At 56.0% G+C, this 14493-nt stretch overlaps 1 protein-coding gene across 1 annotated transcript; it reads right to left on the reverse strand.

The window, feature by feature from the left end:
• Positions 1–165: 165 nt before the first annotated feature.
• LOC119946946 (basic proline-rich protein-like) lies at positions 166–13989 on the reverse strand. The gene is made up of 9 exons (XM_038768427.1): positions 13922–13989; positions 13257–13745; positions 12824–13139; positions 12661–12734; positions 10590–10775; positions 6754–6879; positions 2739–2818; positions 1755–1801; positions 166–507 (listed from the first exon to the last, which is right to left on the reverse strand). Exons 1-9 carry the CDS (start codon positions 13987–13989, stop codon positions 166–168), a joined length of 1728 nt encoding a protein of 575 aa, XP_038624355.1.
• Between the last annotated feature and the right edge of the window lie 504 nt (positions 13990–14493).

Raw genomic sequence — 14493 nt, forward strand, 5'->3', positions numbered from 1 at the left:
GGGACAACCTGATCACCTCGTATCCCCCCCCCAAAGCTTAGAACAGTGCTTGGCACATGGTAAACGCTTAACAAATGCCACCCTCATTATTATTAGTAGTATTCCAAACTTGACTGGGTGATTCCCGGCGGGCCGGCCTGCTGGCGGCGAACCCCAGGCCCCATCTCACCTGCGGACGGCGGCGGGGGTCTCTAGGAGCTGGTGTCTCCCTGGGGGGGGAGGCAGGGGCGCGCCCCTCCCCTGCCCCGTCTCCCGGGGCTCCGGCTTGTAGAGGGGGAGGGCGTGGCGGGGGTCCTGGGCTCGGGGGTCCAGGGCAGGGGGCGGCGGGGGCGGGAGGAAGCCAGGGGTCACGGGCGGGCGGCAGGTCCGGGCCCGGCGCTGCACCCCGAGTCCGCAGGGCTGGGAGCAAGGAGCCCACGGCGCCCACGGGCCCCAGGATCCCCCGGAGACCCCCGGGAGACCCTCGGCCTCGGGTGGAGGAGCCGGACGGGACCGCCGAGGGCCCATCTGCGGAGGGCGACAGCCAGGGAGACGGGCAGCCAGGGAGGATGGATGGATGGATGGACGGATGGATAGATGGATGGACGGATGGATGGATGGATGGATGGTTGGATGGATGGACAGTTGGATGGATGGACGGTTGGATGGATGGATGGGGGGCGTGGGGAGGGGCCAGGGGAGGGAGGAGGGGGCTGCCAGGACCCCCACTGGAAGGGGGCTTGGGGAAGCATGGTGGGACAGATGGAACTGGGGAGGAAGAATTGTGGGGGCTGAGATGGAGGTCACTGGTGGGGAGAATAGGTTGGAGGCCGAGATGGAGATCATTGGAGGAAGGTCATTCCCCCTTCTAGACTGGGAGCCTGCTGTTGGGTAGGGACCGTCTCTATATGTTGCCGACTTGGACTTCCCAAGCGCTTAGTCCAGTGCTCTGCACACAGTAAGCGCTCAATAAATACGATTGAATGAATGAATGAATTGGAGGGGAGAATAGGGTGGGAGTGAAATGGAGGTCATTAGAGGGGAGAATAGGGTAGTGGGGGTGAGATGGAGGGAACTGGAGGGGAGAATAGGGTGGAGGGGGTGAAATGGGAGGGGAGAATAGGGTGGGGGGCAAGATGGGGGTCATTGTGGGGAGAAGAGGGTGGCAGGGGTGAGATGGAGAAACTGGAGGGAAGAATAGGGTGGGGGGCGAGATGGAGGGAACTGAAGGGGAGAATAGTTGGGAGCATGAGATTCATTCACAAGTTGTTGCCAACTTGTAATTCCCAAGCGCTTGGTCCAGTGCTCTGCACACAGTAGGCGCCCAATAAATACAATTGAAGGAATGAATGAATGAATTCAGTTGTATTTATTGAGCGTTTACTGTGTGCAGAGCACTGGACTAAGCGCTCGAAAGTGGAAGGAACTGGAGGGGAGAATAGCTGCCGGCGTGAGATGAAGGGAACTGGTGGGGAGAATTGTGGGGGGTGAGATGGAGGTCATTGGAAGGGAGAATAGGGTGGGGGGAGTGAGATGGAGGGAATTGGGGGAGGGGTCTGGCCAGGGACCCCCGCCCCCCCCCCCCACCCCGTGCCTCCTCACTCACCTTCTGGTCCAGGCAGAGCTGGGGGAGCAGCAAGCTGAGGGTTAAGGACAAGCTGAACCTGGGGGAGGAGAGCGGGGATGGGGGGGCGAGGGGCTCACAGTCAGCCCCAGGGGTGGGGGTACACCCCTTCCCCACCGCCCCCCAACAATGCGGGTCCCCTTCTCCTCACCTGCCGGCCTCCATCGTCCACCTCCGCGAGGCCCGGGGCGGGGGCCGCTACTCCAACATGCGCCAACGGTCAGGGGAGGCCTGGAGGCCTGCCGGGACAGGAGGGTCTCAGCCCCACGGTGCCCCCTCAACCTCTGCCTCTGCCCCCCAAGACCGTCCCCCTCGGGCCCCCAGCCTCTCTCCGGCCTTAATCCCCCTCCCTAATCTGGAGCCTCCGGTATTTCTGGCCCCCTCGCCCCAATCCATCCCAGGCCAGACACAGAAAGCGCTGGGGCTGGGGGGGTCCCTCCCTCCCTCCCCCTCTGCACCCCAATCCCTGGAGGCCGGGGGGTGGGATGGGGATGGGGAGCCTCCTCTTCCTTCACCTGCACCGACCGGATCTCCGAGGAAGGAGAAGACTCTCGGGGTCTCCCCCACTCCCGGGCCTCTCCCCCTGGCTGGAAGTCCTCCCTGGGGTCTAGCCTCACTCCCTCGTGCTGTAATCGCAGCTGCCCCCACCCCTCCACAGCTGCCACCTCCTCTACTCTGCTTTCCAGGGAAAAAAAAAAGCCAACCAACCCAGAAAAGTCTGTGTGTTTCTGCTAGAGCCAAAAGCTGGAAGGAGATGAGGTTGTCAGAGACAGTCAGCTGCGGAGAGACAGAAAACGGGGATGTGGGGGAGATATTCCTTCTTCTTCCCAGCTTCTCCCCACCAACCCCTTGTCTCTCTGATCTCTTCCTCTGGATGTCTCTGCGTCTCTCCGGTCCCCACTTTTCCTCTGGATGTCTCTGCGTCTCTCCGGTCCCCACTTTTCCTCTGGATGTCTCTGGTTCTCTCTCTGTCTCCAGAGGGTCTCTCTGGTCCCCTCTCTCTGGGTGTCTTCGCACGTCCCCGTCCCGGCTCTTTCTCCGTCCTCTCCCTCCGGTTCAGTCTCTGCTCCTGGGTCTCTCCGGTCGTCTCTCTGTTCTCTGGCTGGTCCCCCGTCAGTGTCTCTGCCACCCCTACGCGTCTCTGCCTCGATGTCTCTGTCCGGGCCCCAGGAACGCCGCCTCAGCCCCGCTCCCAGGAGAAAGCGGGGCGGGGGGCTGGGAGGTGGGGTTGGGGGGGTTGACGTGAATCCTGGGGCTCCGGCCAGCCCTGACGCCCTTTTTGGATGCCTCCGGGCCCCACCCTCTCCCTGACTAGGCCTCCTCGCTCCTGCCATGGCCAAGGGAGGCAGAGCTCCAGAGAAGAGAAGCAGCGTGGCTCAGTGGGAAGAGCCCGGGCCGGTGAGACAGAGGTCATCAATCGTATTTATTCATCATCAATCATATTTATCGAGCGCTTACTGTGTGCAGAGCACTGGACTAAGTGCTTGGGAAGTACAAATTGGCATTGAACGCTTACTGTGCGCAGAGCACCGTACTAAGGTCGTGGGTTCCAATCCCGGCTCCGCCGCTGGTCAGCCGTGTGGCCTTGGGCGAGTCGCTTCACTTCTCGGGGCCTCGGTTCCCTCGTCTGTCCAACGGGGATGGAGGCTGGGAGCCCCACGTGGGACAACCCGATCACCATCATCATCAATCGTATTTATTGAGCGCTGACTGTGTGCAGAGCACTGGACTAAGCGCTTGGGAAGTACAAATTGGCAACGTATAGAGACAGTCCCTACCCAGCAGTGGGCTCACAGTCTAAAAGGGATCCAGGACCCTGACTTTCCCCTCTAGGCTATGTTGCCAACTTGTACTTCCCAAGCGCTTAGTACAGTGCTCTGCACACAGTCAGCGCTCAATAAATACGATTGAACGAATGAATGAATGACTGTAAGCTCGCTGTGGGCAATCAATCAATCAGTCATATTTATTGAGCGCTTACTGTGGGCAGAGCACTGTACTAAGCGCTTGGGAAGTCCAAGTTGGCAACATATAGGGACGGTCCCTACCCAACAGTGGGCTCACAGTCTAGAAGGGAAGGTGTCTGTTATGTTGTCCTCTCCCAAGCGCTTAACACACAGCTCTGCACACAGTAAACGCTCAATAAATACAACTGACCAGCGCTCAGAACGGCGCTTGGCACATAGTAAGCGCTTAACGAATACCGAAATTATTACTATCCAGGGGAGATGGACACTCGGGGAGAGAGAGATAGAAACAGGGGTCGGCAGAGACGGGGCTCGGGGAGAGACAGAGATGGGGGAGAGACAGAGAAGCAGGCCCAGCCGCCCCTCTTGCCCCTCTTGGAGAAGCAGCGTGGCTCAGTGGAAAGAGCCCGGGCTTTGGAGTCAGAGATCATGGGTTCAAATCCCGGCTCTGCCAGCTGTCAGCTGTGTGACTTTGGGCAAGTCACTTCACTTTTCTGGGCCTCAGTTACCTCATCTGTGAAATGGGGCTTAAAACTGTGAGCCCCCTGTGGGACAACTTGATCACCTTGTAACCTCCCCCAGCGCTTAGAACAGTGCTTTGCACATAGTAAGCGCTTAACAAATGCAATCATCATCATCTTGCCCTCGCTGATCTTTGACCTCTCTCGGGTCAGGCCCGGGGTTTGGGAGCCCCGTGACGCCTTTAATCTTTTCCCTCCAAGTCTTTCCCTTCGGAGAGATGTTGCTGATGGTATTTGTTAGGCGCTCACTAGAGAAGCAGCGTGGTTCGGCGGAAAGAGCCCGGGCTTCGGAGTCAGGGGTCATGGGTTCAAATCCCGGCTCTGCCAATTGTCAGCTGGGTGACTTTGGGAGAGTCACTTCACTTCTCTGGGCCTCAGTTACCTCAGTAAAATGGGGATTAAGGCTGTGAGCCCCCCATGGGACAACCTGATCACCTTGTAACCTCCCCAGCGCTTAGAACAGTGCTTTGCTCATAGTAAGCACTTAATAAATGCCATTATTATTATTATTCTCTGTGCCTCAGTTACCTCAACTGTAAAATGGGGATTAAGACTGTGAGCCCCCCGTGGGACAACCTGATCACCTCGTAACCACCTCAGTGTTTAGAACAGTGCGTGGCACATAGTAAGCACTTAACGAATGCCATTATTATTATTATTCTTTGTGCCTCAGTTACCTCAACTGTAAAATGGGGATTAAGACTGTTAGCCCCCCGTGGGACTACCTGATCACCTTGTAACCTCCCGAGCGCTTAGAACAGTGCGTGGCACATAGTAAGTGCTTAATAAATGCCATTATCATTATTATTCTCTGTGCCTCAGTTACCTCAACTGTAAAATGGGGGTGAAGACTGTGAGCCCCCCGTGGGACAGCCTGATCACTTTGTAACCTCCCCAGCGCTTAGAACGGTGCGTGGCACATAGTAAGTGCTTAATAAATGCCATTATTATTATTATTATTATTCTCTATGCCTCAGTTACCTCAACTGTAAAATGGGGGTGAAGACTGTGAGCCCCCCGTGGGACAGCCTGATCACTTTGTAACCTCCCCAGCGCTTAGAACGGTGTGTGGCACATAGTAAGCACTTAATAAATGCCATCATTATTATTATTATTCATTCAATCGTATTTATTGAGCGCTTACTGTGTGCAGAGCACTGGACTAGGTGCTTGGGAAGTACAAGGTGGCAACAGCAGGCTCACAGTCTAGAAGGCTCACAGTGCCAAGCACTGTTCTAAGCGCTGATGAGGACCCTGGCAGAGGGTCTCTGTGTTGACTCCCAGCCCCAAGTTGCCCCCTCCGCCCAGGACCCAGGCTGCCCTCTGTCCGTCTTTGGGCCGGGCACGATGCCCGGGAGTCTGGTTACCACTCCAGGACCAGGGGACGCAGAAGAAAAATAGGAGGGGAGGGGAGGGGAGGGGGAGGGCAGGGCAGCCCCCCGACCCTCTTCTGGGCTGGGGGCCACAGGTGGAAGCGCACACACACTCACAACCACACTGTGACCTCCTCAGAGCGGGGATGGGGAGGGGAGGGGGTGTGGGTCTCTGCCCCTCTGAGGGTCTGTGCCTCTCTGAGGGTCTCTACGCCTCTGAGGGTCTCTGCCTCTGTGAGGGTCTCTGCACCTCTGTGAGGGTCTCTGCGCCTCTGTGAGGGTCTCTGCCTCTGTGAGGGTCTCTGCACCTCTGTGAGGGTCTCTGCGCCTCTGTGAGGGTCTCTGCGCCTCTGTGAGGGTCTCTGCCTCTCTGAGGGTCTCTGCCCCTATGAGGGTCTCTGCCTCTCTGAGGGTCTCTACCTCTCTGAAGGTCTCTGCCTCTCTGAGGGTTTCTTCCCCTCTGAGGGTCTCTGCCCCTCTGAGGGTCTGTGCCTATCTGAGGGTCTGTGCCTATTTGAGTGTCTCTGCCCATCTGAGGGTCTGTGCCTCTCTGAGGGTCTCTGCCCCTCTGAGGGTCTCTGCCTCTCTGAAGGTCTCTGCCTCTCCGAGGGCCTATGCCTCTGTGAGGGTCTCTGCCTCTCTGAGGGTCTCTGCCCCTCTGAGGGTTTGTGCCTCTCTGAGGGTCTCTGCCTCTCTGAGGGTCTGTGCCTCTCTGAAGGTCTCTGCCCCTCTGAGGGTCTTTGCCCCTCTGAGGGTCTCTGTCTCTCTGAGGGTCTGTCTCTCTGAGGGTCTGTGCCTCTCTGAGGGTCTCTGCCTCTCCGAGGGCCTGTGCCTCTGTGAGGGTCTCTGCCCCTCTGAGGGTCTGTGCCTCTGTGAGGGTCTGTGCCCCTGTGAGGGTCTCTGCCTCTGTGAGGGTCTCTGCCCCTCTTAGGGCCTGTGCCTCTGTGAGGGTCTCTGCCTCTGTGAGGGTCTGTGCCTCTGTGAGGGTCTCTGCCCCCTGAAGTTCTCTGCCTATCTGAGGGTCTCTGCCCCCTGAAGTTCTCTGCCTATCTGAGGGTCTCTGCCCCCTGAAGTTCTCTGCCTATCTGAGGGTCTCTGCCCCTCTAAAGGACTGTGCCTCTCTGAGGGTCTGTGCCTCTCTGAGGGTCTCTGCCCCTCTGAGGGTCTGTGCCTCTCTGAGGGTCTCTACCCCTCTGAGGGTCTGTGCCTCTCTGAAGGTCTCCGCCCCTCTGAGGGTCTCTGTGCCTCTCTGAGGGTCTCTGCCCCTGTGAGGGTCTGTGCCCCGAGACCTTTGGGGTCCGGCGGCTGTGGGCAGCGCATCCCCCGGGGGAGGGATCCAGGGGTCCAAGCCAGGGTGGGGGGCGGCAGAAGAGGGGAGGGGGGCGTTGGGGAGAGCGTTAGAGGGGGGCGGGCTCCTGGGGGGCCGGGGGAGCGTTAGAGGGGGTGGGTGGGGGGGGGCCTTACCCTGATCAGCGGCGGGCCTGTCCGGTCCTGTCCGGTCCGTTAACCCCTCCGCCTCCGGCTTGTGGATTCCTCCTCGCTGGGCCCCGCCCCCCGAGGAGGGACCGCCCCGGCCGGAGACCCTCCCCCTCGGCCCGGCCCTGCCTGGCGGATGACCCGAGGATGACCCCCCCATGATCAGAATAATCACCATGGCATTTGTTAATCATCATCATAATAAGGGTGGTATGTGTTAGGCGCTTACTATGTGCGAAGCACTGTTCTCAGCGCTGGTTGGGGGGGGGCGTACAAAAAGTGATCAGGTTGTCCCACGGGGGGCTCACAGTGTTCCTCCCCATTTTAATTAATATCAATTAATGATGGCATTTATTAAGCGCTCACTATGTGCAAAGCACTGTTCTAAGCGCTGGGGAGGGTACAAAGTGATCAGCTTGTCCCACGGGGGGTTCCCAGTCTTCATCCCCATTTTAATTAATATCAATTAATCATGGCATGTATTAAGCGCTTACTATGTGCAGAGCACTGTTCTAAGCGCTGGGGGGGTACAAAGAGATCAGGTTGTCCCACGGGGGGCTCACAGTCTTCCTCCCCATTTTAATTAATATCAATTAATGATGGCATTTATTAAGCGCTTACTATGTGCAGAGCACTGTTCTAAGCGCTGGGGGGGTACAAAGAGATCAGGTTGTCCCACGGGGGGCTCACAGTCTTCCTCCCCATTTTAATTAATATCAATTAATGATGGCATTTATTAAGCGCTTACTATGTGCAAAGCACTGTTCTAAACGCTGGGGGGGGTACAAAGAGAGCAGGTTGTCCCACGGGGGGCTCACAGTCTTCCTCCCCATTTTAATTAATATCAATTAATGATGGCATTTATTAAGCGCTTACTATGTGCAAAGCACTGTTCTAAGCGCTGGAGAGGGTACAAAGTGATCAGGTTGTCCCACGGGGGCTCACAGTCTTCATCCCCATTTTAATTAATCAATTAATGATGGCATTTATTAAGCGCTTACTATGCGCAAAGGTTCTAAGCACTGGGGAGGGTACAAGGTGATCAGATTGTCCCACGCGGGGCTCACAGTTCATCCCCATTTTACAGATGAGGTCACTGAGGCCCAGAGGAGTGAAGTGGCTTGCCCAAGGTCACACAGCTTACGTGTGGCAGAGCTGGGATTCATTCATTCATTCAATCGTATTTATTGAGCACTTACTGTGTGCAGAGCACTGCACTAAGCGCTTGGGAAGTCCAAGTTGGCAACACATAGAGACGGTCCCTACCCAACAGTGGGCTCACAGTCTAGAAGGGGGAGACAGGCAACAAAACAAAATATATTAACAAAATAAAATAAATAGAATGAATATGTATTCATTCATTCATTCAATCGTATTTATTCATTCGTTCAATCGTATTTATTGAGCACTTACCGTGTGCAGAGCACTGTACTAAGCGCTTGGGAAGTACAAGTTGGCAACATATAGAGTTGAGCCTCAGGACTGAGAGGTGGGAATGGGCGCAGGGGGCTGGGGGCCAGACCATGGACATTCTAGAGACCCCAGACCCACCGCAAGGTCCTTGATTTCCTGGAGAATAATAATAATAATAATAATGTTGGTATTTGTTAAGCGCTTACTATGTGCAAGGCACTGTTCTAAGCGCTGGGGAGGTTACAAGGTTATCAGGTTGTCCCACTGGGGGCTCACAATATTAATCCCCATTTTACAGATGAGGCAACTGAGGCCCAGAGAAGTGAAGCGACTTGCCCAAAGTCACACAGCTGACAATTGGCAGAGCTGGGATTCGAACCCACGACCTCTGTCTCCAAAGCCCGTGCTCTTTCCCCTGAGCCACGCTGCTTCTCTAAATATAATAATAATAATGGTATTTGTTAAGCGCTTACTACGTGCAAAGCACTGTTCTAAGTACTGGGGTGGATAGAAGGTGAGCGGGTTGTCCCCCGTCTTCACCCCCATTTTACAGATGAGGGAACTGAGGCCCAGAGAGGTGAAGTGACTTGCCCGAAGTCACCCAGCTGACAAGTGGCGGAGGTGGGATTTGAACCCATGCCCGGGCTCTTTCCACTAGGAGACCCCGGGGGAAGACGGGGCGGGAATAGAGAGCCAAGAGCGGAGGAGACCCCCGGGACAGCAGTCAGGGGCCGGGATTGGGAAGAGGGCGGGAGAGGAAGGCCCCGGCCCAGACAGCGTGGCCAGGACGGATGCCAGGCCTGGATACCAGATGTGCACGGAAGCAGCGTGGCGCAGTGGAAAGAGCCCGGGCTTGGGAGTCGGAGGATGTGGGTTCTAATTCCGGCTTCGCCCCTTGTCCGCTGGGTAATCTACAGCAAGCCACTTAACTCCTCTGTGCCTCAGTTACCTCATCTGTGAAATGGGGATAAAGCCTGTCCAGATTGTCCACGTCGGACAATCTGATTATCTTCTAGACTGTGAGCCCACTGTTGGGTAGGGACTGTCTCTATATGTTGCCAACTTGGGCTTTCCAAGTGCTCTGCATGCAGTGAGCGCTCAATAAATAATAATGGCATTTGTTAAGCGCTTACTATGTGCAACGCACTGTACTAAGTGCTGGGCGGGGGGATACAACGTGATCAGGTTGTCCCACGTGGGGCTCACAGTCTTAATCCCCATTTTACAGATGAGGGAACTGAAGCTCAGAGAAGTTAAGTGACTTGCCCAAGGTCACACAGCAGACATGTGGCGGAGCTGGGATTCGAACCCATGACCTCTGACTCCAAAGCCCGGGCTCTTTCCACTGAGCCACGGATTGATTGACTGACTGATCTTGTATCTACCCCAGCACTTAGAACAGTGCTTGGCACATAGTAAGCTCTTAACAAATACCATCATCTGCATTCAGCGTGGCTCAGTGGAAAGAGCCCGGGCTTTGGAGTCAGAGGTCATGGGTTCAAATCCCAGCTCTGCCAATTGTCAGCTGTGTGACTTTGGGCAAGTCACTTCACTTCTCTGGGCCTCAGTTCCATCATCTGTAAAATGGGGATGAAGACTGGGAGCCCCACATGGGGCAACCTGATCACCTTGTATCCCCTCCAGTGCTTAGAACAGTGCTTTGCACATAGTAAGCGCTTAACAAATCCCATCATTATTATTATTATGAAGACTGTGAGCCCCCCGGGGGACAACCTGATCACCTTGTACCCTCCCCAGCACTTCGAACAGTGCTTTGCACATGGTAAGAGCTTAATAAATGCCATCATTATTATTATTCATTCAATCTGCACATGCCAAGGGGAGGCCCACGTCTGGAGGGGGGAGTGGGCGGGGGGAAACTGAGGCACGGGCTCGGGAGCTTGGGCAGGGGACCATTAAAACACTCTCCCGTCCATCCGCACCTCCTCCCTCCCATTCCATCCCCCTCCCCCTCCAGAAAGCCCCCTGGAGGGAGGATCTTGGGCCCACCCCCTGCCTCTCCCCTCCCCCTTTCCCGCCAAATCTCCCGGGGGGAGGGGGCCGGGGGCAGGTGAAGGGGTCGGGGGGCGGGGAGGGGAAGGGGTTGGGACGGGGTAGGGATGGAGGAAGGGAAGGGGGAGGGATTGGGGATGGGGGATGGGGGAAGGGAAGGGGGAGGGATTGGGGATGGGGGAAGGACCCAGGAATCCGGGCGCCCCGTTCCGCCAGTGCCCACCAGGGGGCGACGTTGTCCGAGGCCGGCAAACGCGGAGCCACAGCGGCCCCTGGTGGCCGCGGCCCGAAACCGGCGGAGCCACAGCGGCCCCTGGTGGCCGCGGCCCGAAACCGGCGGAGCCACAGCGGCCCCTGGTGGCCGCGGCCAGAAACCGGCGGAGCCACAGCGGCCCCTGGTGGCCGCGGCCTTAAACCGCCGGAGTTAAAGATCGATCGCTAATTATAACAATATTACAATTATAATTATAATTATATCACAATCATATATTAATCACATATAATATACAAGTAACGGGAAAATAATATAATATAATATAATATTATAATATAAAACACAATTTAATATAATATGATGCAATATATAATACAATATTATATAATACGATGGTATATTATATTACATTACATTATATTGTATCGAATTGCATTATTATCATATTATATTACATATTATGCATCATATATGTTATATAATATATTATACGTTAATTAATTATATCACATATGCTATATAATATATATTGTGTTAATTAATTGTAATAGATTATATAATATATACATTATGATTATATGATAATAATTCTTATATGTCATATAATTGTATATGACTATAATGGTTATAACGTATCATATAATTATATATGCTTGCATTATAATTATTATTATATTATAATTATACTGTACATGATATAAGCACATAATATATAATTATCATTTTATAATGTGATTATAATATTACTAATATAGTATTGTAATATAATCATATATTTTATATTATGATATATTTATAATATAGTATGAGATGATATATTATTTCTCAGAAAGATCGATTGATAATAATAATATTCCCCTCACCGTACCTCGTTCACCTCACCGTACCTCCTTCTCCTCCCCGTACCTCCTTCTCGCCTGTCCCGCCATCGACCCCCGGCCCACGTCCTCCCCCGGGCCTGGAATGTCCTCCCTCTGCCCATCCGCCAAGCTCGCTCTCTTCCTCCCTTCAAGGCCCTACTGAGAGCTCACCTCCTCCGGGAGGCCTTCCCACACTCAGCCCCCTCTTTCCCCTCCCCATCCCCCCCGCCTTACCTCCTTCCCCTCCCCACAGCACCTGTATATATGTTTTTACGGATTTAATACTCTATTTTATTTGTACATATTTATTCTATTTATTTTATCTTGTTAATATGTTTGGTTTTGTTCTCTGTCTCCCCCTTCTAGACTGTGAGCCCGCTGTTGGGTAGGGACCGTCTCTATATGTTGCTAACTTGTACTTCCCAAGCGCTTAGTACAGCGCTCTGCACACAGTAAGCGCTCAATAAATATGATTGAATGAATTGTCCTGCTTGGAGCTCACAGACAGATGAGGTCACTGAGGCCCAGAGAAGTGAAGTGACTTGCCCAAAGTCACCCAGCTGACAATAATAGTAATAATGATGGCATTTGTTAAGTGCTTACTGTGTGTAAAGCACAGTTCTAAGCGATGGGGAGGATATAAGGTGATCAGGTTGTCCCACGTGGGGCTCACAGTCTTAATCCCCATTCTACAGATGAGGTCACTGAGGCCCAGAGAAGTGAAGTGACTTCCCCAAGTCACCCAGCTGAAAAGCGGCAGAGCCAGGATTAGAACCCATGACCTCTGACTCCCAAGCCAGGGCTCTTTCCACTGAGCCACACTGCTTCTCCCTGTACTTTCCCAAGGGCTTAGTACAGCGCTCTGTGCACAGTAAGCACTCAATAAATACAACTGAATAAATAAGCGCTTAACAAATACCATTATTATTCATTGTGGCTCAGTGGAAAGAGCCGGGCTTTGGAGTCAGAGGTCATGGGTTCAAATCCCGACTCCGCCACTTGTCAGCTGTGTGACTTTGGGCAAGTCACTTCACTTCTCTGGGCCTCAGTTCCCTCATCTGCAAAATGGGGATGAAGACTGTGAGCCCCCTGTGGGACAACCTGATCACTTTGTAACCTACCCAGCGCTTAGAACAGTGCTTTGCACATAGTAAGCCCTTAATAAATGTCATTATTATTATTATTACTACTAAAGTGGGCACCGTCTTCATAGCTCTCACAGATCATGTGCACTCGCGGACGTCAGGGGGCGCCAACGCGGGCCCGAGCCCTCGTCCGGCCGGCAATGCCCACTCTTGGCCGCCAGGGGGCGCGCGCCCGGGGGGGGGGTAAAGCAGAGCACCGGCCAGCAACGCGCTCTCCTGGCCGCCAGGGGGCGCCCACCGACCCGTCTACAGAGCCCTCTTCCGGCCGGCAATGCTCATTCTTGGTCGTCAGGGGGCGCGCGCGGGGAAAAGCACAGCCCCAGCCAGCAACGCGCGCTCCTGGCCGCCAGAGGGCGCCGACCGGCCCGTCTTCACGACCCTCGTCCGGCCGGCAATGCTCACTTTTGCCCGCCAGGGGGCGGGCGCGGGCACGGGGGGGGGGAAGGCCCGTCTTCATGACCCTCGTCCGGCCGGAAATGCTCACTTTTTCCCGCCAGGGGGCGCGCGAGGGCACGGGAGGGGGGAAGCACAGCACCGAACAGCAACTTGCGCTCCTGGCCGCCAGGGGGCGCTGACCGGCCCGTCTTCACGACCCTCGTCCGGCTGGCAGTGCTCTTTTACCAGCCAGGGGGCTTGCGCGGACACGGGGGGGCAGGGGGGAAGGACAGCACCGGCCAGCAACTTGCGCTCCTGGCCCCCAGGGGGCGCCGACCGACTCGTCTTTACTGCCCTTGTCCAGCCGGCAACGTTCACTCTTGGCCGCCAGAGGGCGCGTGCACGCACGGGGTGGTAAATCACAGCACCGGCCAGCAACTTGAGCTCCTGGCCGCCAGGGGGCGCCGACCGGCCCATCTTCACCACCCTCGTCCGGCTGGCAGTGCTCTTTTACCCGCCAGAGGGCACGCGCGGACACGGTTGGGGGGGGGCCGGGGGAAGGACAGTACCGGCCAGCAACTTGCGCTCCTGGCCGCCAGGGGGCGCCGACCGACTCGTCTTTACTGCCCTTGCCCAACCAGCAACGTTCACTCTTGGCCGCCAGAGGGCGCGCGCGCGCGCGGGGGGGGTAAATCACAGCACCGGCCGGCAACTTGCGCTCCTGGCCGCCAGGGGGCGCCGACCGACCCGTCTTCACAGCCCTCGTCCGGCCGGCAATGCTCACTCTTGGCCGCCAGGGGGCGCCGACCGACCCGTCTTCACTGAACCCACTGTTGGGTAGGGACTGTCTCTATATGTTGCCAACTTGTCCTTCCCAAGCGCTTTGTACAGTGCTCTGCACACAGTAAGCGCTCAACAAATACGATTGATTGATTGCCCTCGTCCAGCCGGCAATGCTCACTCTTGACCGCCAGGGGGCGCCGAGCGCCCCGCCTGCACCGCCCTCGTCCGGCCGCAAAGGTGCCCCATCTAGCCGCCAGGGGGCGCCGGGCCCGCCCCCCCCCCTACAACAAATCACCTCCGGAAAAGAGGAAGGGGCGCCGGACCCTCCGTGCACAAAGGCGAAGCTCCAACAATCCAAAAGTCCTTTATTTCCAGTGAATCGAGACCCGCTGCCCCAGGGCGGGAACAGGGGGCAAGTGTGAAGAGGGGGCGCACAGCAGCGGGGAACGGGTGGGGGGTAAGACATCCCCCAACTCCAGCCCCGCTCCCCTGACTCTTCCCCTAAACCCGCCTGCACAGACCCTGCCCCCTCCCAAACCAGCCCCAGACCCCCCCAAGGCGGGGAGGGGGCTCAGGGCCACCCTAACCCCCCGGTCCCACGCTGGAAAGGTCAGGAGGAGAGAGACTGCAGCCTTGGGGGTCAGGTGTGGGGGGGGGGCGGGGGGGCTAGCTCCAAGCTCAATAAATTATGCCAGTCTTGAGGATGGGGGCGGGCGGGGGTCGCCAGTTTCTCTCCGGCCCCGACTCTCC

Source organism: Tachyglossus aculeatus, chromosome Y4 (genome assembly GCF_015852505.1).
Source record: "Tachyglossus aculeatus isolate mTacAcu1 chromosome Y4, mTacAcu1.pri, whole genome shotgun sequence".
NCBI classification, from domain to species: domain Eukaryota; kingdom Metazoa; phylum Chordata; class Mammalia; order Monotremata; family Tachyglossidae; genus Tachyglossus; species Tachyglossus aculeatus.